This window comes from Leishmania donovani, chromosome 23 (genome assembly GCF_000227135.1).
Source record: "Leishmania donovani BPK282A1 complete genome, chromosome 23".
Lineage (NCBI taxonomy): Eukaryota > Euglenozoa > Kinetoplastea > Trypanosomatida > Trypanosomatidae > Leishmania > Leishmania donovani.
This window is the reverse complement of record NC_018250.1, coordinates 22150-49175: the sequence shown is the minus strand read 5'-3', so window position 1 is coordinate 49175 and position 27026 is coordinate 22150. Positions and strand designations below refer to the sequence as shown.

The following is a 27026-nucleotide window of genomic DNA, read 5'->3' as shown; positions in this document are numbered from 1 at the left end:
GTGTGCGCGCGCAAAGGCGTTGCATGAGCGGCGGTGCATATCCAGGGGTAGGGCCCCTAGTTCCCCCTCCCTCTCCCCCGAGCGTGCCTACAGGGTGCGAGGGCAGTCGCTTACACCTTGGATGAGGACTGCGCAGAGAGTGGACAGCGTGAGGAAAAAGGGGCGAACAGGAGGCACAAAAACGCGGCGGAAGAGATCCTTGATTCGGCGTGTCGCACCTTTTGTACGGCGTGACACTTGACACAGAGTCGTGGTGAGTCGACAAAGTCGTTCACATGTCCCCTGCCCTCCTCATCTCCCACTCATCCTTTCCTTTCTCTCGAGTGGAGCGGCCGAAGCAATCAAGTTTTTCGTCCTGGTCGCCATAGTCTACATCGCCCCTTGTGCAGTGGTATCCGCGCGTCAGGCACGGTAGGCCACCACCTGTCCGTCTTGCTCCACAACGCCAACGTCAATGTGGTCAAGCTCGCACAGGTCGCAAAAAGTTGCAGTGAGGGCGGAAGCCACCGCCGGTGTCACATCATTGCCCCAGAGGGTTAGACGACGCACAGTGGCGCAGCTCTTAAGGCTTTCAACGAGTACCACAAGGCCACCCTCACCGATCGTGCAGCTCTCAAGACCGAGAGACTCCAGTTGAGGGTGGTGCGCCACGCCTTTCGCTAGAGCCTCTGCGCCGGCGTCGCGCAGGCGGTTGCAACTGACATCGAGATTGCGAAAGTCGTGCCGGCGGTCCAGAAGGCGCGCCAGCAGCTGGCCGGCGTCCTGCGACAGCTTGTTGCCCTTGATGCAGAGGGTCGTGACTGCCGATCCGCAGAGCGCCAGAACCAAGGTCTGCAGGCAGTCATCAACGAGGCCAAAGTACGCCATGTGCAGCTCCTCCAGTGTGGAGTTGCGCTGAAGAGCAATGGAGAGATGATTCACGACGCTCTCCAGCTCGTCAACTCCGTGCAGCAACGGTCGCCCGATGTTCAGCGAGGAGAGTCCCTTGTTCACCTCCAAGGAGCGGCAGATGTGCACGAGCGCCTTCATGCCGAGGTCGGTGTTGAAGAGATCCAGCACCGCAAGGTTCATGTTCTGCCGCAGCGCCTCGCCGAGCGCCGCACCGCAGCGACCACCAAGTGGGTTGCCGGCGAGCGTCACATGGCAGAGCGAGTCGTTCCGCTGCAGCCCTTGTGCTATCGCAACACCCGCCTCCGCCCCCAGCGAGTTGTACTGCACGTCTAGTGTGATGATGCTATCAAGCTGATGCCCGAGCGCCTTGCCGAGCAGCACCCCACCCTCGCTGGTGATGCTGTTGTAAGGGAGATACAGCGCAGACATGCCAGGGCATACACGGAGCGCCGCCAGTATCGCCTGCACATCGGTGTCAGTCACGCGGTTCTTGAAGTTTTCAAAGGTGTTGCCGCGCACAATCAGCTCCCCAGTTGAGCCGCTGCTGCTGACGTCCTCCCGCACATCGGCGGACACTTCCGCGCAGGCTGCACGGTACGCCTCTGCCCACATGATAGCTCCCGAGGAGGCCCTCCGATTCCCTCAACTACACAGAAAGCGAGAGCCGTGAGCTGAATACGCGTCACGCGGCCAGCTCACGCACGCGCACTCGTGCGTGCGTGCGTGTCTTGATGCGCGCCGACGCTACTCTTTACCTTCGTGTCGTCTTGCTTTCTCTTCCGGTCGTGGGCGCCAAAGGCGATGCGGTGGCGACGACACGATAAACGCACGGAACCGTGCTGGTGTACCTGGATGTGTGCGGGTGCGCGACGAGTTGAGAATGACGGAAGCGTATGCGTGTATGTGTGTTTGTGCGTCGGTTCTGGAGAACGAAGCAGAAGAGCAGATATGTTGAACAGTGGCAAGCGGAGCAGAGGAGTGCCGTAGGGCGGCGCACACATAAAGAGTCACAAACCCCTCTTACCATGTTCTGCTTCTCACCTTTTGCCACCGTCGCGCTGAGGGACGTCGGGGCGACGCACATGAAGCCCCGACGCGTCGAGACGCTGAAGTGGCAACTCGCCAGAGAAGCAGAACGGCAAGCTTCCCAGAGGGCAAAGGGAGTCTCTTGTGTGTTTCCGCTGCGCCGCTTACGGGGTTTTGGGGCTGTTGCCTGAAGGTCTGGAAAACCACAGCGGCGATTTCGCAATGAACAAAATAAGCGAATAGGGACAACGGCGAGGCCCCCGGCCAGCGCTTGTGTTTTTGTGCCTCTGGCATCCACCATGGGCTACGGAATAAGAAGAAGTCACCGTTCTCTTTCTCGTCCTCTCCACCGCTTCGCCCCTACACCTCGTTCCGGCACGCCTGCCACAGCGAGAGCAAAAGACGTGCGGGTACGCCATCGAGGCGGGGCCCGAAGGAAAGCCGCGGAGGAGGGGAGGAGGCGGAGAGAGAAGCGAGGTGAGATTGGCGAGCGCGGCCGTTGAACTTTTGGGAAGGGATGGAAGCAGATGAAAGCGCCCACACGCACGCGCACACGCGATGACGCTTCTGCGCGTGCGTGTGGGACTCGAAAGGCAAAACCGGTACATCGATGCCAACTCCCGCTCGCCTTTTAATTTCTTCTCCATCAACCACGCACGCGCAGGTGCGCATGAGGCATGGTATCGAAACGAAGAAAAACCTGCTGGGGAAATAAACAGGTGACGAAGGAAGAAGACACTCTACAGGCATTCCCGCCAGAGCCGTGAAAACGATAGGCGGCATCAGGAAAAGCATAGATAAAGAGAATGAAGGCGCTACGCAGGCCACCCGACACTCAACGCACAGGCCAAGAAGGACTCGGAGCGCATCGGCCCACGCCAGCAGAGGAAGCGAGAAAAGCAGGAAGAAGAAGGAGACGCAGAAAGCGAACGGCATCGAGCGGCGACAGCATACATGAAGCAATCGTAACAACGCACGGAAGGCAGCCACCACTACGCAGATGAGACGATGAGATGGACGTGTCGTGCACCGCCGCCGTGAACGTGCCGGCGCAAACTTGTGGAAAGCTGGTGTTACTAATAGCACAAAAGACAGCGGAGGTGGCGGAGAAAGCGCTCTGGGCTAGGAGGGCAGCGGGGCAACAGAACAAGGCAGGGGACCATGCACGCATCGGTACACACAAATGGGCAGCAATGCATGATGAAGGAACGAAAAGAGAGAGATGAGGTGCGCAGGGTGCACCCACGCAACAGACGGCAGCAGTTCGTCTCCTCTTCCCCCTTCCCCTGCCTTCTTAGATTTCTTGCTGGTGCACACCCCCTACACGCACAAACACACAGAGGTCACTAAATTCGGTGTTGACATTATTTTCTTGCTTCGTTCGCTCTTGCATTCGCCGAGGCGCTGATCGAGTGCGTTCGCACAGGCGTGCACACGTGTCCCTCACGGCATGCACGTAGTCCATGAAGTGTGCGAGAGACGACATGCGCCACCCACTTCACGGGATAAAATCAAATAAATGAAGTAGAGACGGTCGGTCAACTGTCTCCGAGTAGAGCAGTTGACGTGAGCGCCCGTGAGGAGCTACATGGATGCACGAGGGGGGAGAGGAGCTGCATCAAAAAGTAGGCGTTTGTCTCCCCCGCCTCCATACTCTCGGCCTCTCCTCTTCTCTCCTGCAGCAGCCCTCTCACTGAATCAGCGGACTAGCGAACACAACGAACCTCGAAGTGGAACTGATCCGGCGCTCTCGTCTCGCTCCTCTGCTCTCGCTCTTGCAGTCCCCTCCCCTCGCGAGCGGCCCTCACGTGTTCTTGTGGTGGAGCCGCTCCAGCCTAAGCGCTGGAGGGGGATAAGGAGAGAAGCAGCCCACCACACCTCATTCTGTGCGCTCATGTGTGCGGCGCAGGAGGTGGTGGACACCATGATGGATTCACATAGCCATATCAGCTGTGAAACCCCCCACACGCACTCCACGGAAGCACCATAGGGCAGTGTCATCGGCGTCACTGTGCCGTCGTCCTGCAAAAGGGATCAGCACAGACCGGAAAACGGAAAGTAAAACGCGTCGCATCCCTTCTCCCGTCCCATCCCAAATCCTCCACGGCGACGGCTCTTCGCCTTTCCGCTGCTACAGCCCCGAGAAGAAGCTGCGGCCAACGAAAAGCGCAGACACATGCACAGAGATAGGCTGCCCTACAGCACGGGTGGACTGCGAGGGAGTGGAGAAGGGGGAAGGGGGCAGGCAGGCCGCGTATAACGTGTAGGTAAAACAACACAGGCGAGCAAACAGGCGGCAGAGCCGAGGAAGATAAGCGGACATACAACGAAAATAATAAATGATAATAGTAATGTAATAACCAAAATAGTCAAAATTAAGCGCAAAAGGAGAGGCGCAGGCATATATATATATATACACGTGTGAAGAGGCGTGGGCGCGCATCGCTTCCCTTCAGGCTTGAGTGCATGTGCATCGCCATGCGTTCGCCCGAGTTGATATGCGAGGGGTGTGCCCCTTCGTGCATGTGCGTGTCGATTTGTGCGTGGGGGGGGGGGGGCTGCTCCATTCCTTACGCCAGCCTCGTGTATATGTGCGACGGAGAAGGGAGAGAAGACCTGCCACCTCTTTGAGAGAGTGTATGATGAGTGCCACACAAAGGAGGCAATCATCACAGCAGGACAGAAACGCAAACGTTGACCCGGAAAACAAGAAATCAGCTTGTGGGGTGCGAGAGGTGGACAGCGTTCCAAGTCAGCGTCACAACGGACGCAGTGCAATCGTCACCGTGTGTACCCCCCCCCCAACACTTCACTCAGAGACGCCTCCTCCTCATCAATGTCAACACACACACACAAAAAGGTTGCACAACTACATCCGCCAGCATCCCTCCTCCCGCTGCCTGGTCACACCGACAGCGTTGAACAGCAGTCCGAGGACAACTCTGTGATCATCTCGACGACCTTCTTGTTGAAGCCCGCCACATCATCCATGAAGATTTGATGGCCGGCGTTGGCCAGCGTATCGATGCGGACGCGAACGCCTCTCTCACGCAGCAGCGCTGCCAGCTCGGGTCCCTCTGGCGTATTCAGCCAAGACTTGCCACCAAACAATAGGCCCACGCCGATGCGCTTGTCGAGAGTACCTGGCAGCGCATCTAGCAGTGACTCCTTCGCGCATACGTCGTAGTGGCAACAGGCCTTAAAGAGTTTTTCTCCAACAAGGGAATGCTGCGCGTTGCAGTGGTAGAGGTAGTCGTACATGGGGCTAGGGTCACCAAGGAAGGTGCACCACCTCTCCTCGAAATCGGGGCGAACGCGGCGCAGCAGCCACGGTCCCACCGGCCCTACCCCGCGCAGCAGCGCCAGAAGACCAATGTTGTAGAAGAGCGCCAGCAGCACACGTGCCTGCAGCGGGTACTTCTTCATCCGGTTTGCGTTAGCGCGCACCAAGCCCCACGGCTCTGCGAGCAGGAGAAGTTTGATGGATTCGGCTCCGTTGCGCATGGCGTAATGCGCGGCGACAAAGCAGCCGAAGGAGTGAGCGAGAACAATGACTGGCTGCCCCAGGTCGAGCCGCGCGAACCAGCGGTGAATGTAGTCGCGGAAGTAGTCCATCGCCTCTGGCAGCGACGTCGCGGTAGAGGCACGACGCTCGCTGCGAGCAAACCCAGGAAGATCGAAGGCGTACACGCGATAGTGCTCCGACAGGAAGCGCCAGTTTTGCGCCCAACCCGCCACCCCACCGGCGAAACCGTGAATGAGAACGACGACATCCTTTTCCACCTCTGCTGCGGCATTCCGCGCAGGAAGTGGCGCGAGAGGTGTGGTGGTCTGATGCTCAGCAGCTCCGTCGCGAATAGTTTTCGATTTGGCGATGCCGCTGGGGTCGGCCACACTCACAGCATTGTCGTCCAACTCGCGAATGTCGTCGGTAGAGATGGTGTTGAGGCCGGCTATCTTGGCCTGATAGTACGGCAGCCCATTCAGCACCAGCTTCTCCGTTTTCTGCAGCTGTGTCTTATCCGTGGCGACCCACGAGTAGAAGTGTTTGCGCCGCGGCGGTTGACGCCGGAAGGTATCCTCAGGGGCATGCTGTTTGCTGCGACGATTCTCGCAGCGCTGGCGAGCGACGTACATTGCTGCAAGATGACGTTTACCCGTTCAATCACGGCTGCGTCTGTCTCGGAGGGCGAGGGGGGAAAAGAACGGCGGCGTAAACGCGCCAAAACGATCGCGGCGATGCAAACACACACGCACACGCACGAAAAGACGACCGATACAAACGCCAAAGTGCCGCTCAGGGAGGCCGATCAGAGAGAGAAAGACACGTGTGCTCGCTGAAGATGAGGACAGCGAAAAAACATAACGGAGAGAACGCACGCCGGCAGAGATGATGCGCGAGGGTGTGGGGAGGAGGTACGTGCGTATGCGCGTGTGCGTGTGTGTTTATGGAGGAGAGGGGGACGAGAGATGCCAGAGGGGATGGTGTCTGTGGTCGTCCTTTGTGTTTAGTGCGAAGTGGAGGAAAATAGAGAAGTGATCGCAGAGTGTGGGGCTGTTGCTTGTTGACGCTTAGGGTTCTCTTTTCGGAGAGAGGAGAGATTTTTGGTGCTTCTTTGGTTTTGTTTGCACGTGTGTTTGTATACGTCGGGAAAGGCGGTGGAAGACGACACATCAGTGGAGAGAGGTGTGAGAGAGGGAGACAAGAGCACCAAGACTAGTGGCAGAGAGACAGGAGAAGCGCTGAGATACTGCTTCCAACGCTTCGTTGTTGACGCGCGTGTACACATGCACGTGGCCTCCAGCAGGGGCCCCCTCCCTATTGTTCCCTTGTGAAGGCTCCCTGCGACTGGCGCCACATCACTGACCGTTCATTTATTTATAGCTCGATGGATCACGCAAGCACACGCGCACGACGCCGTGCTCCGCCGTTCTACTCACGCCACGTCCCTGTATAAGCGTGAGGCGCCGGCTCTACTAAGCAGCGCAACGCCTACCTTTCCGTCCCTCCCCAAGGCGACGCCACCCTTCCCATGAGTGCAATTCGTTTCGTGTGTGCTCGCGTGTGGCCTCGACCATCACGCTATCTTTTCCACACCAGCGAGAGAATAGAGAGGAACAGAACAGCCAAGAAAGGAGGCCACCAATGTCACTTGCACTACGCACGCTCCTCACCGCGCCACGGCTGCACACCAGCATACAAGACCGCAGGGTCCCCCCGACACACACGCACACAAGCATGCCAACATTCGCTATTCCAGCAGCGGTGTCATCGCTCTACCACCTCGCTCTCTTCCGCCATTTCTTCTGCGCCGGATGCACAAACAACACGCGCGTCACGTGTGGCTATGAAAGGCGCATCTGTAGCGCGCAGCGAGCGGCACCTCCTGCGCTCGAATCGGTCCGTCAAGTGTGAAACGCGGCTCATGGCCTCATGGCAGACTGGGAAAGAGCTGGGAGAGAGAGAAACGGAGCCGCGCGTGATGATAGCGGGGAACGCCTCACGAGAGAGACAGGATGAGAGGAATAGAGCGATCCATGCACCATCCCAAAAAGGTACACGTGCCTTGTTTCATGGCATCCGCATCTCCTGCATCAGTGTGCGTGCGCGTGTGTGTGTGTGTGTGTCTGAGTGCGGGTGCGTGTGTTTGCGCGTGCTGGAAAGGGAGGATATGTCTCCTCCTCTCATGATTCCTTCCCTTTTTCCGTTCGGAAAGGAGGAGGGGGGTAGCTCCGCTCAACATTTCGGTGGCAAACGGAACACGCACGCCAAACACCAGGCGCATACGTCCCTCCTTTCGGGCACGACTGCAAGCACGCCCCATCAAGACGGATAAGCAGCCGACCACGCGCGCCGCACGGAGAGACACTGAAACGCCGCGCAGACCACAGAACAACAACAAAATACGAGAAACACATCAACACGCAGAAAGACGATGTCTTCCCGAGTTCGCTCCCTCGCTGCCATCGCCTCACACACACACACACACGCCCCCTGTCCATCCATCAGCACACACACACACACCGGCAAGAATCGGAGACGGACAGACAAAGGGAGAAACACCTCGAGAAAATGAAAGGGATACGCACGGGGTAAGGGGCCTTACGGAGAAGAGGGGCGCCACAAAAGAAAAGCAAACGACTAAAGAATTCCACGATCTTAGCTAATGGTGCACGAACCCATGGCAGAGGTTGCCTTGTTGCTCATGAGCAGTGCAGTGATGAGACCAAACAGGCCCAGCGCCTCTGCAAAAATGAGCATCAGAATCATTGGGACAAAGATCTTCTCCGTCTTGGCATACGCGTAGCAGCAAATGTCGCCTACAATGCCAATCGCGTATCCGGCCGCGAGGGAGGCAAATCCGGCCGCCAGCCCAGCCCCAAGGTGCATGTACCCGGAGAAGAGCGGGTATCCGCTCAGCTTCATGTTGTTGCAGATAATCACGGAGACGATGAGACCGTAGATACCAAGAATACCGGCCATCACGACCGGCACGATACCACGCATCACGCGTGAGGGCTGCACAATTCCTAGCTGTGCCACCGCAACACCGGCCTTGGCCGTGCCGAAGGCGGCACCAACGTTCGCCAAAGCAAGGGATAAGGCAGCCCCCATCATACCGAAGAGGAACGCCTCGGGGTCGCACACCTTGGTGGAGGACATGAGAGGCCAAAGAGCGTGCACAGAGGGAGGCGTGAAGTATATACAGACGACAACGATTCTTCAAGGCGGACAGGTGGGACAACAAAAGCAAGAGAGTGAGTGAAGAGAGAGAAACACGCATACACGCCATGGGCAGAGCGCCGCGGATGGGTGGCCGCTGCGGACGCAGGTGTGGGGTAGAAGGGCGGTGAAGACGATCCGGGTGGGAGGGAGGAAGGAGACAACAAGACGAGGACGGAGGCTCTTTCGTACGTGGGCGAGGAGAAAACGTTCTATCGCACACTGCACACCCTCATGTGCCTTCAGTGCTTATTGCTCGCGGTAGCTGGGCCTGTCGGTGCGCGTGTCATCAAGCACACACACACACACACACACACCACCTAGAGTGCATTGCTCGTCCCTCTTCTGTCCTTGGTTACGTGCCCTGTTCACATACGCGGGCTGTCGCTTGCATTCGTCTCGTTTTCCTTGTTACGTTTTCTTCCATCGGCGAACGCTCAGCGCCACTATATCGCCGCTGGCCCCGCTGTGGAAAGGCATACACTCAGCGACAGACCGAAGAGACGACGTGTGCAGCCGTGACTTGTCGGTGGGTAAGTGCGGGGGCGGGGGAGGGGGAAGGGACTACTCCAGCGTTGCCAAAATGCTCGAAGGATATGGCGACTTGACGGCACACGGCGCCGGTGCCACTTTGGCCGTAGCGTTTTGCGGTGCGGTGCCTCTCGCAAGCACTGCCGTGCTGCACTTCACGACCGTCACAGGAGAGTACAGAACGAAGTCCGCGCCCACCTGCATGCGAGATATCTGCTCCAACGTGTGAATGCCCGAGTAGACACGGCCAAAGACGACGTGCGTCTTGTCGAGCTGCGGCTGTGGAGAAAGAGTAATGAGAAGGCGACTGGCTGTCACAGCGCCGATGGTTGGCCTGCAACTCAGCAATCCTGCACCGACGTGCAGTAATGGTACACCATCTGGACTTCGCGCAGCGGCATCTACTTCGCTTGCTGTCGTCGAGTGGCCCTGCACCGTCTCTACCTCACCAAGCAGCGCGAAACCGCCCAATAGCTGGCGGAACGTTAACCGGCGCAGTTGGCCACTCCTCGCCAGCTGCCAGAACGAGTCGGCGCAGAAGTTGTTATAAAGCTCGATACTAAGAGCTCCTGCAGTGCTCTGCAGCTGTACCACGCGTGCCACTCGCTCCATGATCACCCACTTGCCACCTCTTACTTTTCTGTGAATGCGAAGATGTACTGTACGTCTGCGCTGCCGACTACGAAGAGGTGATTGCCGCTGTCACTCCGCGAGCACAGAAGAAGGCCCCACAAAAAGCGCACGCACCCGGACAAAATACCGCCCTGCACGCCCTCTGATGCACCGCCCCTCTATGCGACACTTTACAGCGCCCTTTCGTCGCTCACTGCACCACAAGAACGAGCACATGCGAAATCCGCAAAACACGACAGGCACCGTGAAGAAGTCGATCCAAGAAAGAGGGAAACGTTTACATGACGAGAAGGCGTTAGGCCAGAGAAGCATAGAGAATGGGCACGAACATGCGCATGCGCCGTCGCAGACCAGCATCATAACACGTGCTCTAGAAAGCACACGCGCGACCCGAAGCGGTGTGAATGTGCAGCATGCCAGCATTACCATAGCTGCAGATACTACTCACCGACCGCAATATCGTCGCCAGTTTGCCAAACACACCTAACGCTGTTCTGAGAACCAGCTAAGAGACCGAATCAAGGAGGACAGCAGACACACTCCTACGCACTCCACACACCGGAGATCAGCCTTCCCTTTCCATCGGACATTGCGAGCATTACCTTACTCCACCCTAGTAAAAGCGAATTTCAAACAAAAAAAAAGAAATTCAACCCGGCAGTAACAGTCGCAGCTCATTGATCTTGGTTGGAGATTGGAAACAGTAAGGTCATCTCGCACGCCGCAGCGCACATCACCTGTAGCAAAGATGTTTCATTAGAATCACAGCCGCGCAGCACCAGCACCAGCGCCGCCAGCGGATCTTTGGGGCGTTTCCCACGCTAGGGCAAACCGGTTTCGACCAGCGCATTCGAACCCCATCGCACAGCTGCGCAGCACACCCCAAGCGGCACCATTCTCTCGTAGGACTGTCCCGCGTGCGCGGCACCAGTTCACCGCGAACGACCTTTTGGTCCTTCTTCGCCAGCGCACCAGCAGCGCAGCAGGTCGTAGAGCAGTCACACACGCGCACGCACATCACGCACACCGCAGCGCACAGCGTCAGATGCCAATAGTCATAGTAGTAGTATTGTTCCTCGTCAGTGGAGTCCGCATTGCAGAATACACGCATCATCATTCACGCGCAGCAGCGAGGCGGTGCTTGCAGACGAGGGGGGAGAGGGGCAGAGCCGGGGGAGTGCGCAGCGCGCGCAGCGACAGCTCAGACACGGGGGACACAATCGACAGTCGTTGGGTTCAGACAGTGACTTTGGTTTTGACTCAGATGTCCTTGATCGTAATCATGTGCCACGCGCACGCACACACACACACACACGGACACAGGCACGTCTCTGCGCAGGGCCCCGTGTGCCACCAAGCACGCAAAGCCCGGAGCGCGCGCGCAACAGTCGCAGCTCATTGATCTTGGTTGGAGATTGGAAACAGTAAGGTCATCTCGCACGCCGCAGCGCACATCACCTGTAGCAAAGATGTTTCATTAGAATCACAGCCGCGCAGCACCAGCACCAGCGCCGCCAGCGGATCTTTGGGGCGTTTCCCACGCTAGGGCAAACCGGTTTCGACCAGCGCATTCGAACCCCATCGCACAGCTGCACCTTGCAGAGAAGAAAACAATGAAGAGAGTGCTCATGTTCAGTTGGCCCACGTGTTGCAGGTCGCGCTTGTGCACTGTTGCTGTTGGTAGCATTGGGGAGCGTGCGTGAGCCCTTGATACTTGGCTTTTGCGTATTCACTGATTAGTCGAAGTTTAGTGTTGCCACGTGGAGAGGGTGAACGGATACGGAGGGCATACGATACTATTTCGTGAAAGGAAGGCTGAAGGAGGCAATGGAGTGAGTGAGAGGAAGACCGAAGGAAAAGTTATAGTGTGCGTTGAAACGGCAAGAGTAAAAAAAGCTGCACACGTGGTGCGTCACAGGATCCGTAAGGCTCTCTAACGACTGCGTGGTGGGCATCCTAGTCAACAGAGGCGCTGTGCGAAAAGGCCGTATCGCTCATGCGGCAGGCACCATGTCCCGTGAATGCTGCGAGGGAGTGGCGAGGGAGTTACTTGCAGCTTGGCAAGCAGTTCTGCACACCCTCAGTTCAGGGCGTGCGTCTGCACTCTCCAGGTCATGGATTTGGCCTGGGGCAGTATACTGGCCATCGCGTTCGGGTGCCTTTTGCTTCTCTTCTTTCGAAGTGAGGGGAAAGAATGATGTGAGCGCCAACGGACCTCTTGCGGAGGGCGGCGATGGGAGAATGGCACGCGGGGGAATAGCACCGTATGAGCCCTGGAGAGAAGTGGAAACCCGTATTCTGAAGAGCGAGTAGAGGAGGGAGGCGGCGAGCTCTTCCGCGCTGGTGAAATGGTTCTGGAAAGACGTCCAGTCAGGGACCTCGTGTACGTGTGTCCCTTAGTGCGTTGGATGCGTGTGACAAGTCGTCAGTGCTATGAGCTGTCGAGCCCCGATGTGGGAAACGAGATGTAGTGTGCAGTACGGTTAGCGAGCCCCACCACAAAGCTGAGTTCCTCGGCAGACGCTGCGAGGCACGTGACGGGGGCGTCAAAGACAACCTCGTGCAGCCATCGGAAAGACCAGAGCGGCGCCTCGGAAGACGGTGTCTCGCCGGTAATGGTCTGGGAAGCCGCCACGCACCACAGGGAAACTGTACCGTTGAAATGCCCCATGAGGACCAGATTCGTGAACGCGAAGGAGGAGCAGTTCGCGAACAGCAGCGCTGTTATGCGCGAGTCGGCTATCCGCGCCGCGTACTCGGGAGCGGCCGACATGAGGAGTGCGTCCACCTTCAGCTGTGTGAGCATCACACCAGAGGCAGAGAAGATGACAAGGGAGTTTGCTTTGGCGGCGTAGTACAGGCCCGTGTGGCTGTCTGCGGAAATGGCCTTCACGGCGGTGCTGTCGGCTTGGGTGGCAAAGGACGCGGCGAAGGTGAAGTTGGTGGATAAGATGGAGAGATGCCAACCAGACACCGCAGAAACCCGCTCGTACGCCACTAGCAAGTTGCCTTCGTCGAAGAGGTGCAGACTCGACACCGGGCCTGCCTCCTGTAGCACCGCAGCAATGGTGGAGTCAAGCACCGCCACAATGAAGAAGCGATGCCGACAACTCTCGCGGCTGTACACGATCACCTTTCCAGAGTCTGTACCCACGCACACGACACTGCCACGCACAGAGGCGCACAGGCAACGGACGCAGCCGCTGCCCGACGATCGCACTTGTGGTATGGTCGCCAAAACGCGGTCCCTTCGTGCGGTGGTGCACACGATGCTGTCTACGTCGCGATCGTAGGTGAAGAGGAGCGGCGGCTTTGCCGAGCCCACGGCACTCAATCTGTCGCATAGAAAAAGCGTGTCATCGGCAACGAAAGCTGTGGAGATGCCGCCTTCGCACTTTCCCACGACCTGCGCACTCAAGCACGGCCGCGACGTGATGTCCGTAACGGCCTCCAGCATATACGCTTGTGTAGTGCGCACCCGCAGCGCATCTTTGCGGGCCGGGTGTGCCTCTTTACTGAACAGCTGAAGCGGCGTCTGGCCGAAGTTGTCGGCAGAGGCGACAATCGACTTGCGCTCCTCCTCCGTGGCGGCGTGGTTTATAGCACGAACGACTCCCTCCTTGTAAGACAGAGGACTGAACACGTTGATCGCCTCCACAGCCCCTTGCCCGACCTGGTTGCAGCCAAAGATAAGGTCGATCCACCGGTGCAGCTGTTGGCTCACGGCTTCGCTCTCGAGAGACAGCGCATTCATATACACAAACCGCGCAGCGCTCCCACCACACCACGGCGGCAGCACAACATCGCCCAGCGCAGCGCCGTCGCTGCGGGTACCGAGGCACACATCGTTGCGGTTTTCCAGGAAATCGGAAACGCGAAAGAACTCGGGAATGAGCTCCTTCACATCCCCCCTGCTGCGCCCACTACCATTTGCCCACGCCTCTGCAACGCTGTGGAAGAGCCGATCGGCGATGTCCAGCCTGCCGCCCTGGAAGCGAATGGCGCGAGAGGTGAACGGCTGTAGGCGAATAAGGTAGTACAACACAATAGCGGCAGTGCTGTAATGCGTGCCGTAGTGGTATGGCGGGTCTGCCACCGGGTCGCAAGCTATCCACTCCGCGTAGCGCGCCTGCAGCTGTTTTGCCTTCAACTCGTTCAGCGCCCCTACCGGCTTGGTGAGATCGCGGTAGGCGCTGGCATCCCCAAGATCGAGCATGCTTTCCGTGTATCGACTCAGGACCCACGGCATCACCGGATACTGGCCGAGGTTCGCCGTAGTCCGCGACGCCGCGTCGTTTAAAACGCGCAGGTACATGTAGTTGCTGCACTCCCGCCGCACCCACCGCCGCGTCCAGATGCCCAGCTTCACCAGCTTCTCGCTCATCGAGTGTGCAGCGATGCCGGACATGAGAGGGTCGGAGTCGCTGTCGAAGTACGCGAAGAGCCTGTCACGGGACGCCTTTGAGAAGGACAGCTCGTCGTCCAATAGTACGAGAAAGACACACTTGCCCGACTCCAGCACCACCTCCAGCCCGGCCGAGAGGTGTTGAAAGAGGCGCTGATGTACGGACGTGATACTGCCGAGCGGGAAGCGCCACACCAGTGCGTTGCTTCCTTTGGCAGATTCGGTTTGCAACTGGCGGTAGTACTGCGAATAGCGGAAGGCGGCCTGCGACGATGTGCTGCCACTACCTTTGCCTTGTCCCGAAATGAAGAGCCGGAAGGCCTGCTGCAGTAGAGACGGCTTGGCGTGGGAGTGCTGCGAGGCGGTGTGCACTCGCACCTGCTCCGCAAAAAAATCGCCTGCTGGCGTGACCACGCTGCAGGTAACGACAAGCAGCTCTTGCCGCGTAAGGATGCAGGTGCTAATGTAGCTCTCCGTGCCCAGCACAAGGTAGGCGTTGCTCACAAACACAACCGACCCGCTCGGTCCACGGCCGGCCACCTTTGCCACCAATTCGCGAGCGTTGGGGCGCAACATCAACGCTGGACCTTGCGCTTCCTGCCGCCGCAGAGGCAAGCATACAGGCGGCGCGTAGCGGATATAAAAACTGAGCGGGTCACTGGCAACCTCGTCCACGTTCTCCGTCACGTAGCGGCGAGTTTGACCAACAGCTCCGTTGTCATCCATCGACCACTCGCAGCACACAGCAACCTCGGCATCGACAGCGGCGCCGCCGCCGTTGAAAACGCAGTAGTGCGGGTATCGGCTCACAGTACACGCGAGCAGTGCCGGGTCGACAAAGGTAGTCGTCATAAAGGTGCCCTTCCACAGCTGCCAGTGCGCAGCCACCATAGCTGCCACATGACGTCGGCGGCGGTCCCACTCGGCGAGGGAGGAGGTCGTGTGACGCGTGATCAGCCGCAGGTGCTCGCCGCCATTAGCCATGACAAAGGCGTACGAGAGTCCCATATAAGACTGAAGCAGCTGCGCAACCTCGGCGTGGTGTTGCCGCATCCAAATCGTAAACGCTTCTGGAGACGCGATGGGTGGCAGTAGTAGATCGAAGCCGTTGTGGAATGTGTCCACCTCCGGCGAACCGCACACAAAGAGGGAGGCCACAAAAGTGTTCTTCTCATTCGCGCACAGCACCGCCTTCCACACCACCGCCATTTTTCGAATGGCGGGGTGACTGTCGTCGACGATGCTGTTCCACAGGCACACCGTCACCTGAAGCAGCCTGCCAACGACGACCTTCAGCAGCTCCATCGCCGGCATCGGGTAAGAGAAGAGCATGTCAGCGCAGCTGTACGCCATGTCCACGACTACACCCACCTTGGAAGCGTCTAGCTTGTAAAAGGAGGCACTCGTCACGTACATGAACCACTCAAACAGTGCCGTGCGCGCACTCTTCACCACCATGGCGTCGCATTCCAACCGAGCCAGCAAAAATCGGTAGAAGGCTGCGATCGCCGCCGGCGGAACGGCGCCTCCGCTGACAAGGCGGTCCAGCATGTACTTGCCCAGCTCGACGGCGTTGCGCTTCACCGCCGCTGCGCTGACGTCGGACGCGCCGCCAACCGCCTGCTCCGACGCCTTGAGCCACACAAAGCAGAGGAACGCTTTTCGAGCGTCCTCAGCATGGTTGCCGGCGCCCTTGACCTCTGCCGACAGCGCGCGGTGAAGAGACAGCACGTACTTGCTCATGGTCGTGCGGCCTCCCGCAATAGTGAGAAAGCTGGCGTTCGACGCTCGTGATCCGGCATACGTAAGGAAGAACATCATGCACGCGTCGTACACCTTCTCCATTCCCTCCGTCGGGCCCATCGAGTCCAAACCGAAGCTGCGCGCCTCGTACGTCGTGGGGTCTGGCAGCACCTCCCATTGCTCCTCCTCTTCCTCCTCGTCCACGTCGGTAGAAGCCCCACTGCTGGACGCTGCCGTGTCGTCTTCCTCCTTCGCACGAGCTCTGTTTGGCAACTCGACGCTCGCCCTCGGCTGCGCAGAGATCGGCTCCTTCGAGCACAGCGCCACGAGCACCGGCCACATGAGAAAATCACACAAGTTGGCCGAGTTGTTGCTCTGGTAGAGGGACTTGCTGAGCGCTCTCGAGAGATGATAGGACTGGGTGAGCCAATCAAGCACCTCGCACACCAAGCTCTTCAGCGTGTCGATAGAGGCCGTGTACTGCACAGCCGCCTCCAAGCACGCCACGGACCCGCCAGCCTTCGCCCCTTTCTTGTCGCAGGCAGCTTTTTTCAGGCGGCGCACCGCTGCAAGTGCGAGTCGAACACGTCTCCAACGGCCAGCCGATGGTGAGGTATTGCCCGCCACAACACGGGTGGCCTCAGCGGCTGCAGCACTGAAGTAACCGCGAACTGTCACTTCCTCCGAAGTCACGGGGGTGCCGCGCAGCAGCAGCTGGCACTGGGCCTTGAGGAGGTGCAGGATGAGCACCAGCAACCCCTCCATCTCTGTTTTGCCACTCCATCCCGCTGTGCTGTAGACAGCATGGGACGAGCTCGGCGCCCACACGTGGCCCATATAGCCCTGCACAAGGACGTCCATCAGCTCCCGTTGGTGGCAGTGCGGCTCCATCGCCCTCGAGATGCACTCCGCCTTTGTCGCCGAGCACGCTTCACGGAAAGGCTTCGCGTTCAGAAAGCAAAGCACAAAGAGCCGCAGCGTCAGTGTCGCGGTGACGGGATGGGAGCTGCCCGAGAGCATCGCCGTGAACCACCAGTCCGGCACAACCGAGACGAACGTGGCGAGAAAGGCGCCGTTGCCGTCATTCAACGTCATCTCCAGCACCTCGTTCAGGCAACGAAGAAGCATGTTCCGAGCCAGCACGAGGTACACACATGACGTGGTGGCCAACTTGCTGCCCAGATGGCTCTCCACCGTGCTGGTCGCTCCGTCTTGGCTCGGACCTGGAACGGTGAGCACTGCTGCCATCAAAACTCGCTCCATCAGCTCCTCCGTCGCCTGGCTGGTGAGCAACACACATTTCACCAGTTCGATCGCCGTTACGAGCCGCGGAAACGCCACGTATTCGCGCAGAAGACCTAGCACAAAGCCGTTGACGAAGTCCGCCATGAGAAGGCGTGCTGTGTTGAGCCCAGCCAACGCGTTCGACGGCGATACCAACTGCCGCAACGTCGCCATAATGGTCATCCAGGAGTCATCTGGTAGATTTGAGAGCAGGCGCCAGTTAAAGAAGATGTGCTCCAGCGGCAGCAGGTTCGACAGCAGCTTCCCATCCACGGCATGCCCGTGCTTGTCGCGGTAGCGTACCGTTTGCATGCACAGCTGCAGGAGCTGTGTGACGGCGGTGGCGTGATGCAGGTATATCTGCGGATGGCAGGTGGCGTGCTCGGCAAACTGCACCATGAACCGTTGCCAGTTCAGTGGAAGCATGTCTGCCTTTTTGATTAGATTCAGCACGCGCAGCGAATTGCACGCCGTCTGCTGAACCGCTGCGAGGCCTGCTTCTATTCCCTCCGGCGAGGAGGCAGAATTGTCCGTCTCCGTCGCAGAGTCCCTCTCTCGCTCTGCGGCGAGCACACCGGCAGAGACGCACCGCATCCACCGCATCCACTCGTAAAAGGCCCCGTTACACAGGAGCGCGTCAACACTGGTGGTGCGGCTGTCGCGGGGAGGACGGTAGTACCCGTGAAGGCACAGCACAGACATGGCCGGCGCAGCGAGGTTGCGGAGTGCCCACTGCTTGTTGTTCAAGTATCCGAACGATGTGTCGATTTGCTCCATAGCAAACGCGTGCACCTGCACAAGGGCCATCGTGGGAGGAAAGGCCAGTACCACGCACTGCTCCCGCAGAATCGACTCCAGTGAAGCGCTCTGCAGAGATGCCTCCAGGGTCCGCACGACCTGGTCGCAGAGGCACGGTGCGTGCAGGTCGTACACCTGCTGTCCTGCGCTGTCCCACACTTGGCCAGACGGATAGGGCCCCATCGCGTAAAGGGAACTAATCTGCCGCAGCGAGGCACCGCAGCCGTAGAGCTGAAAACTGATGAGACGCAAGGTTGCTTGCGTGCTTGGGGTGTCTTGCGGGGATCCGATCGTGACTTCCACCTCGCGGCTCAGCAGGGACGGGAGGGATGCGGCCACGGCGGCGGCCGTCTGCAGCCCTCCGGCGGGGTAAGGGCACCCGTTGCATGCCACCTCCACCCCATCAAAGTACATTTTCAGCTGCGACGCAAACATCTTGCCGCGGGCATGCGATGTGACCACATGAACCCACCGCTGCTCCGGCAGCGCGGGCATTTCAACCACCGTCACGTCACCGTCAAGGTCGCATCGATACAAGCAGCACTTGCGCTGGGTATGCGCCACGAGGGACAAGCACACGTGCCGCCCCATCGCATCCCACTCTAGCTGCCACAGCACCACACGTCCCTCATGCCGGCCAGAGGGCATGGGATCCATGTAGACCCACATCGCAGCAGTATACGCATCCAGCGGCGGCCACACAACACCAGAGGATGTCACGAGCCCCTTAGCACCGCCGCCCTCGCCTAGGTGAATGTAGTCGTTGTAGTGGTGCGGCACTTCTCCGGTGGCGACACTTTCGGCAAGCCCCTCCAGCCACACACGCTGACACTTCTGGACGGTGGCTAACGTCGAGGCGCGTGTGAAGAACAGCGGCAGCAGCTTCGGATCGTACACATTCGAGACGCATCGAATCCACGTGAAGCGCTCCCAGCGTACAATGAAATCTGCCACGTACGAGTTCGGCACTGTCACGCCGGAGTGTAGCATCAGGTACTCCATCGCCTCCGTCCCGCTCGCTGCATCGGTGTGCTGGTCTGTGAGCATCGTATCCACCATGTGGACCAGCAGTTTCACTGGGTAGAGCATTTCAATATACGGTTCCTCCATCACGGCAAAGGGGCCAAAGTGCACAAAACACGGCGCCGACCACCGCTCCTTCATCTCAGCAGGTTCGGTAAAGTACCGCTCGGCCATGGCCAGACTCTCGCTGGAGCGCAGCACCCCTGTGCAAAGATCTATCATGCTCTGAACATGGTCGCAGTTGGCCGGCAGCGTGCCCACCGTGCGCTCCACCAGTTCCCACACATCACTGTAGTTGACGAGCGTCAGCAACAAGCTGAGACAGCAGCCGAGAAGATGGCGATCGACCGGCGGGTGCTGACTGTGGCTCTCCACATCCTGCATGAGAGAGAGGCAGAGTTCGATGCAGTTGTGCGGCAAAGACGCTCGGTTGTACCGGCCGCAGGAGTGTAGGAGCAGCACTAGAGTGGAAAGAAGCGGAGTCGCCATCGACGTCCACGCGTCCGCATCCGTGGCAGACGCGATTTGTTCGAGAAGAACATCGCAGAAGAGATTCGTTTTCATCACCAGCCCCACAAAGGCGTCGCGCAGCAGCACGGCGGTGTGTAGCTGGCCCGACTCAAGCGATGCCAGCATCACCTGCAGCAGCGAGGCACAGCAGTTGTCGCTAATAAGCGAGTCCGCCGCCTCCTTCGACCCCAGCACGACCTTCGCCAAGACAGAGAAGTGCTCCGCAAACGTCTCCAAGCCATCGGCGCGCGGGTCGACTGCGAGCTGCGACAGGCAGTGTACGCAGGCCTGCACTACACCAAGCGCCATCGACATGGCGACGTGCGTGCTGGCCCTGGGGCACCAATCGATGAAGAAGACCACCACTGCCAGCCGCTGCTCCGGCAAACAAAACCGCCCGCAGCGAAGATGATCCAGAATCGCTTTCAGGAATTCGCCGACCTCGCCCTTGCACGGGAGCTTGCCGACGAAAGCCATCAGAGAGCACAGGTTTGAAGCCTCAAAGCGTGGAGCACTCTCAGCACAGATCGAGAGCACGAGCCCTAAGAGCGCCGCCGAGACGCCCCTCATGAGGAGAAGCTGAAAAAGCTGCTGCCCACACAACTCTGTCATTTGGCTCTGCGTGCTGAGAACGAACAGGCGCGCCAGCGATTCAACGGCACCCTCGCAGTGAACACCTAGCGGCGTCTCGCGTTGCTCAGAAGTGCCCCACGAGCCCGCGATGCGCTGCTGCATTCTGCCTACCGTCGCGGGAAGGATTCGGAAAAAACTGCTGCCCAAAGAAGACGTGTTGGATGGCCGTCGGCTCGACACGTCAGGCCGCTCTGCAAGCGCTAGCACACGCAGACTCCCCACCACGCGATGTAGGGCGGGCATGCCGTCCTCACCGACTTCCTTTTCAAGGTTCAGCACGGTCGCCGTGATGACGTCGAAGTTCAAACTTTCTACCGGCGAAAATCCGATGAGTTGCTTGGCGTAGATGATGTTCTCTAGGAAGCACGCAAAGCAGTTGAAAGACCACACCGCAGCGGCTGAGGTGGAAGGGCGCCGCTGCGACGAGACCAGTGCGCCCTCCATCACCCTCAGCGTCTCAACCACCGTGTCCGCGTCGAGGACGTTTGGGAGCTGCTGGTGGAGAATACTGCTGCTCGCCTCGGCAGCCTCGACCCCGGCTTCCTCTGGCGCAGAAAAGTACGTCACTGCCGTCCTAGCAACGCTGGCAACGCGTTCCGGAAGAATGGCCTCGAGCATCGAGCGTCTCGTCAGCTCTTTGTGCCGGCAGGACACGACGGCGCTGACAAGCTGAAGGAGGCGGGCGTCAGTCTGGGCGACCGCATCCCAATCAGCGGCATCCCTCTCTTGCGTTTGAACTGCGTGCAAGAGGCGGTTGTGAAGAACGAGGGCTAGGGCGACAACGTTGAAGTTGCCGAAGTTCTCGTAAGCGCTGGCTAGCCGTCCCACCTCCGTGTTCGAAAGAGCGTCATCGCCGATGAGAAGACGCAAGGCTTGGGAGAACAGCCGCACGGTTGCGAGTGTCGCTAAAGTTGGGACCACTGTGGCGTCCTCGTCAGTTAACCGGCGCGCGAGAGTAGCGAAGTCTCTGCATAGCAGCCCTAAAAGAGCGGCGCCGTCGCCGAAGAGAGCCCGGAACGCTTGCGACTTGCGTGAAGTGAACGTTGGAACAAACACAGAGAGAAACGCGCTCACCTTGTCATTGTGTTGCGCCGCAGTAGGTGGGGTGCACCGCGCATCCAGCCAAAGCCGCTGCAGCTCGGAATTGACGGATGATTGCATGCTGAACCGGTGGTACGAGGGGTGGGCCTGCAGCACCCTTCACAGACATGCCGACGGCCTCCAGAACAAAAAACCAAATCTGCAAGTGAGAGATACAGAGAGAATCAAAAACGATCAAAGTTAGGCTCCGACTGCATCAAACAACACTGCCATGTAGCCCCGGCAGCGGTTCCCACATACGCACGCGCACGCCGATAGCCAGACGAGGAGCGACGCACCGTTATAAAGGTAGCGTGCGTGGAGAAAGTCACCGAAGCCAGCCAGATAGAGAGGAGAACGCGACAGGAATAATGCAGGAATGAAAATCGAGGAGATCTGCTGGCATTCATAGGGTACTCCGACACTTATGATGTGGCTGCAGCCGTGATAAAGACACGACGCAACTGTACCATGACGAAGGCCCATCGCATGCCACTCTCCTACGCCACAATGAGGCACACATCTTGTAAGAATAGTCAAGCGCTACAGCAAGGAGAGTCATGGCGCACGCAGGTGAGAGTGCCTGCCCCTCCATTAAAGGGGAGGGGATATTCGAGCAAGTGAGCCACGTTCGGATCTTTGTTCAGCGTTCGGCCTTGGCTTATTCGGTGAATTTTCACGTCTTTGTTCGAATGCGGCTTGGGCCTTCGTCTGTGTGTCTGTGTGTGTTATCGTCTCGTGCCCGTCCGTCTCCTCTTACACTCGAAGCAGAAGATATAGAGCAATCAACTTGTCCCAAAAAGCACGTGCACACACACGCTCGCGCGCCTGCACGCCCTCTCGCCTACTCCTCCGCGAGGCTCAGCTTCCACATAAACGAACGAAACGCGACGGCATATGCAGAGCGGCAGAGCAAGAAGAGAAAGAGCAAACGCGGGCGGAGATACAATCAATGGGCGGGGAGAAAAAGCGAAGGAGTAAAATAGTGAACCGCAAAAACAGCAAAATGGGAAGAATGGTGCAGCCAAGCCGAAGAAAAACAAAACAAAAAATACACATCCAAGAGATATATGCGGGAGGCGAGAGACATACGCACACGGAACCGAAGAAAAACAATGGCAACGGAGGACGAAGCCGGTAAGAGAGAAGGGGAGACAGGAAAAGGAAAAGCACATCTGAGAAGAGGAAAACACCAAAAACAGGAGAGCTTTGTGCTTCTCCCTTACGGCAGCATCTGCCTTTATCTTCCACGGCCCGTGCACACGCACACACACGCACACCCTTCACCGTTTCTCTTTACTCCTCGCATCCTCCCCCGCTCCGCCCCCATCCCTACTCACCTTCATACTCGAATATGTTTTCCGAAGCGCGTCGATTCTTTTTCCGAGAGACAGAAACACGCGCACACACGCAGTCGCCTCTTTCACCCTCCTTACCTAACTATGCTGCTCGTCTGTTTTTCCCGTTTTTTCATTTCTGTTTCTCTGCCCCCCCCCTCCCGGTTCGGCAAAGTAGGGTGGGGAGAGAGACGCAGAGAAAGAAACAGGGTAGGAAGCAGAACGTTAAAGGGAAAAGGGTGAGAAGACATCAAGGCGAAAGCGGTGATGGGTGCAAAGGCCGGCAACGAGGCGGCAGGAGTGGTGGTTGAGGAGGGGCGAGGACGGAAAAGGGTGCGGGGCGCCGACTATCACACTGTGGAGTGGAAAGGAAGCGGCTTTACTCCTTCGCATGTTTCCTTTCTGTTGTCCATTTGCCGTGGTTTTTGGTTGGCTGTCTCTTTTCGGCTTCTGTATTTTCCCCTCTCAAAACAACTCAGCGAACGCACTTCTGGATGCAACTAGGATCGCCCTTCGGCCTGGGTACATGTACAATCACGGAGAACTTTTCTCATAGTATGAAACACTCGAGGGCATCGCGTACGATAACAGCCCTTTGGCTGTCGGAAGTTTGCTTTTCTCTCCCTTCCTTTCTCCTGCACGTCCTCTGATTTTTTTCGTATCTTCCGCTCGATTACAGGCATCGTGCTTCCAGAAGAGTAGAGCCATTCGCATCCCCCTCTACACACACAAAGAACGCGTAGAAACAAGCAGATGCGCCACGCAACCAATGCTAAACACTCACATATTCGCCTGTTACAGAGAAGATATGCCGTAACCGGTTTGTGCGCGTTTGCGTATCCGCGCATGTGTGCGACTGTATGCGCTACCTTCATGGCATCTGAAAAAAAGATAGCGAGAAGGGAAGCGCCGAAAGTAGAGAAACAATGTCGTCTTCGCTCCTATACGGATACTGCAAGCGCCGTGCGTGCGTTTTTATTTCTCCAGCTGCTTGCTTCATAGCTCAAGCATTGCTTAGTACGGCATCGTCTGCCCTTTTCTACTCCTGCCAGCACCCACACCCACACATGCATACGGAAATGCATAGAGAGGTGCATAGGTCGGCAGTTCGACAGACGCTGTCGAGGCGGAAGCGAACGAGCACCGGTTGAAGCAAGTGCATGCATACAAGTATTGCGAAAAGAAAAGGGGGTTTCCAGTCTCTCTCTAAGAGAGGGAGAGATCTAACTGCTAATATCAAAGACAGAATGAGAGGAGAAAGCAAAGGCAAACAAAAGGAAAGAAGACAACACCCGTAACAAAGGCAAGCCAACGCAAGAACAGACACCAGAAAAGAAAGAAGAGCAGACGGGGAAAACGGAAGGGTGTGTGTATGGGGCAGCGAGGGGGAGGAGAGAAGGAGACGGAGAAAGCGTGAAGAGGAAAACAGAAGGGAGATGGGTTGGCAGACCAAAAAGGTAGGTTAGGATGTGTTTTGTCTTTCAGGATGCTCATCAGCTGAGCGAGGCGATACAATAAGGAAGGGCGGAATGAGAGGCAAGAACCGAAGAACAAACAAAGTGAGAAACAAGAGAGGGAAGGATGATAAAAGAACGACCGAGAGAGTGTCATAGGTGCTACACTTGCACTGGCGTGTCGCTTCACAGCCATTCGTCGTCCTCCCGCGCACGATCACGTGCAGACAGCGTTGAGAGCCATCCCCACCATCCTCTTTCCTACCATTCACCTGCCACTGCTGAGCATGTGCGTGTAAGTAACCGCGTGTGAGTGCATGTACGTGGGTGCCAGTACCGCTGTATCCGGTTTCCCTTGTCGCCCATGATATGATACCCAACGGATCACACACACCGGCAAAAAGGAAGTACACTAAACGCATTCGCCGCGCACCATGAAGCACCGCGCATGCCTCGACGTCGATGCAGCACTACATGATGATCCCAGGCTCGAAGCGGTGCTCGCCGACATCCTTGTTGGGGAGCACTTTGGTGCCGATGAGAATCACGCCATCCTTGACCTCCACGTCATCGCCCAGCACAGATATGTCCTTGATGTGGCACCAGCTGCCGATACGGTTGTTCCAGCCCACAATGCTGCGAGACACCATTGTACCCTTGCCGACCTTGGAGTTCTCCAAGATGGCAGCATTATCGATGCGGCACGACTCGCCAATAACGCAGTTGGCGCCAATCGAAGCATAGGGGCCAATCACGGCGCCATCGCCGATCTTTGCGGAGGGGTCAATCAGAGAGGCGCCGATCACAGTGAAGCGGCCGCCACGCTGGTGTTCCACGGCCTCCGTGTGTAACTGCTCCGTTTCGCGGTTCCCATGAACCAAGGACGGAATGAACTTGGTCATACCAAGGATGTAGTCCTTGGGCTGGCCGACATCCATCCAGAAGCCCTCCAGGTTGAATGCGTAGAGCTGCCCCTCCGCGGCCATCGCAGGGAAGATCTCCTTCTCGATGGATGCTCGGCGGGGAGGAATGCGGTCCAGGATGCTCTTGTTGAAGATATAAATGCCGGCGTTGATTCGGTCCCCAAGAAATCTGCTCGGCTTCTCCACAAACCGCTCGATCTGGTAATTCTGCGGCGAGTAGACGACGACACCGTACTTCTCCCACTGCGTCACCTGCGAGACCATGATGGTGCCCTCGCCGCCGTGCGCCTTGTGGAAGTCCAGCAGCTCCTGCATCGGAAACGTACAGGTGACATCGGAGTTGAGCACAAAAAAAGGCTTGTCATCCTGCATCAGGATATCGCGGGCGAGTGCAAGCGGGCCGGCCGTGCCGAGCGGCTCCTCCTCGACGGAGAACACGAAGGAAACACCAAGCTTCCGTGACCACTCGTCCATCTGCTCCTTCATCGCCTCCGGCCGGTACGCCACAGCTAGAATCACCTCCGTTACGCCGACCGCCTTCAATGCCTCGATTTGGTGAATGATCATCGGCTTGTTGCAAAATGGGACGAGGGGCTTCGGCGTCGTCAGCGTCAGCGGACGGAGCCGAGTGCCAAAGCCGCCGACCAGAATCACTGCCCGCATTCCCTGGCCATCGGATGCAGACATCTTGTTGGTTGAGATAAGGAAGCGCTTCTTGGGGCTGGGGAACGAGACGAGGGAAGACGGCTCACACACACACACACTCAGAGAGATGCAGTGATACTACTTTCGATCGGAGAACGGAGATAAAAGACGGTAAACCTATGTCTCTTTCTTCAGTTGTTTCTGTGGGCGTCGAAACAATGCAGCCGCGTGTGAAGCCCAAGAAAGGAAGACGGTGATAGAAAGCGAGAATTGCCGATGGAGAGTCGTGTGCGCATGACTATGTCCGGCGTTGTGCGTGTGTGTGTGTGTGGGGGGGGGGGAGGAGTTGCACAGAGGGAAAAGCAAGCACATTCATGGTGTGGTTGAGATGCACGGTTGTTGTAGAGACCCCACGCGCCAATGTCGTCGAGCAGAGAGGAAAGGAAAGGCAGTAGGGGAGCATTGCAAAGAAAATGGAGACAGGGCGATGCCGAGGAACTTCACTGCTGCCACAGCACAAAAGAGTAGCAGCTAGCGTCCATTGAAGTTGAGTCGTTGTGCAGATCGCTAAAGGAGGATAGACGTTGCTGATGATGTATCACCTCACCTCTGCACCCGTACACAGTTGCAGCAGAGTTATGTCTCGTCTCTCCATCGCACGGCTCATCCCACACCACCTAGAGGTGTGAGGGTGGACTACATGCACGCAACCATCCTCTCCGGCGGCAATTATATGCTAGCCTTTGGGGTAGAGGAAGGGCTTGCTCACATATGCGTTGCGTCAGCGAGTGTGAGCTTGACACATTTTCGAAAGCGCAATTCGTCCTCCCTTCTATTCTCCTACACCTCTGCACGATCGATGGACGTTCACCCGTGGGATGCTTAAGGGGCACGTGCAGCGCGCGAAAAGAGATGCGATGATACGATGGAGCAGGAAAAACAGCACACACAAGCACACAAAGAAAACAAATGAGCGACGAAAAGTGCACGAACGCGAAACTAGAACACGTAGAGCAGGTACTGGAGTAGCCGCGCATGTTCACATGCATCCGTACAACGGTAGCGTTCCTTGTGCGTGAGGGCGGCAGAATGTGTAGGGATGCGACACCATCGATTTCCGTGCTGGCTTTGATGTGTCCGTGGACACGACGCCGAGCCGACTTGGGAAAAACCCCGCGATGTTACGTGCACATGCAGGGATAGGATGAAAAGCAGCGACAAAGTGCGGCACCAATCACCCCAAGTGAAACATCACGGTGAGGGTCGAGAGGGTGTCTAGCCGGCGGTTCCCCACATTCCACGTTGCACCGTGTTCGACCTCGACAACGGGCAGGTGGTCAGCTGCCACAAGTCACAGAGTTCTCTATTAGCATTCATGCACGAAGA

The 27026-nt window shown here is 57.9% G+C and overlaps 6 protein-coding genes across 6 annotated transcripts; all 6 read right to left on the bottom strand.

Annotated features, from left to right (window-relative positions):
• Nucleotides 1–402: 402 nt before the first annotated feature.
• LDBPK_230170 (hypothetical protein, conserved) lies at nt 403–1503 on the bottom strand (the record flags this gene model as incomplete). The annotated part of the gene is made up of 1 exon (XM_003860870.1): nt 403–1503. The coding sequence occupies one exon, from the start codon at nt 1501–1503 to the stop codon at nt 403–405; it is 1101 nt and encodes a 366-aa protein (XP_003860918.1).
• Nucleotides 1504–4821: 3318 nt separating this feature from the next.
• LDBPK_230160 (hypothetical protein, conserved) lies at nt 4822–6054 on the bottom strand (the record flags this gene model as incomplete). The annotated part of the gene is made up of 1 exon (XM_003860869.1): nt 4822–6054. The coding sequence occupies one exon, from the start codon at nt 6052–6054 to the stop codon at nt 4822–4824; it is 1233 nt and encodes a 410-aa protein (XP_003860917.1).
• Nucleotides 6055–8077: 2023 nt separating this feature from the next.
• LDBPK_230150 (vacuolar type h+ ATPase subunit, putative) lies at nt 8078–8581 on the bottom strand (the record flags this gene model as incomplete). Its single annotated transcript, XM_003860868.1, has 1 exon — nt 8078–8581. The coding sequence occupies one exon, from the start codon at nt 8579–8581 to the stop codon at nt 8078–8080; it is 504 nt and encodes a 167-aa protein (XP_003860916.1).
• A 624-nt stretch (nt 8582–9205) lies between these two features.
• On the bottom strand, nt 9206–9784 carry LDBPK_230140 (cyclophilin type peptidyl-prolyl cis-trans isomerase, putative; the record flags this gene model as incomplete). The annotated part of the gene is made up of 1 exon (XM_003860867.1): nt 9206–9784. One exon carries the CDS (start codon nt 9782–9784, stop codon nt 9206–9208), a length of 579 nt encoding a protein of 192 aa, XP_003860915.1.
• A 2452-nt stretch (nt 9785–12236) lies between these two features.
• LDBPK_230130 (hypothetical protein, conserved) lies at nt 12237–20819 on the bottom strand (the record flags this gene model as incomplete). The annotated part of the gene is made up of 1 exon (XM_003860866.1): nt 12237–20819. One exon carries the CDS (start codon nt 20817–20819, stop codon nt 12237–12239), a length of 8583 nt encoding a protein of 2860 aa, XP_003860914.1.
• Nucleotides 20820–24542: 3723 nt separating this feature from the next.
• Nucleotides 24543–25682, bottom strand: LDBPK_230120 (GDP-mannose pyrophosphorylase; the record flags this gene model as incomplete). The annotated part of the gene is made up of 1 exon (XM_003860865.1): nt 24543–25682. One exon carries the CDS (start codon nt 25680–25682, stop codon nt 24543–24545), a length of 1140 nt encoding a protein of 379 aa, XP_003860913.1.
• Between the last annotated feature and the right edge of the window lie 1344 nt (nt 25683–27026).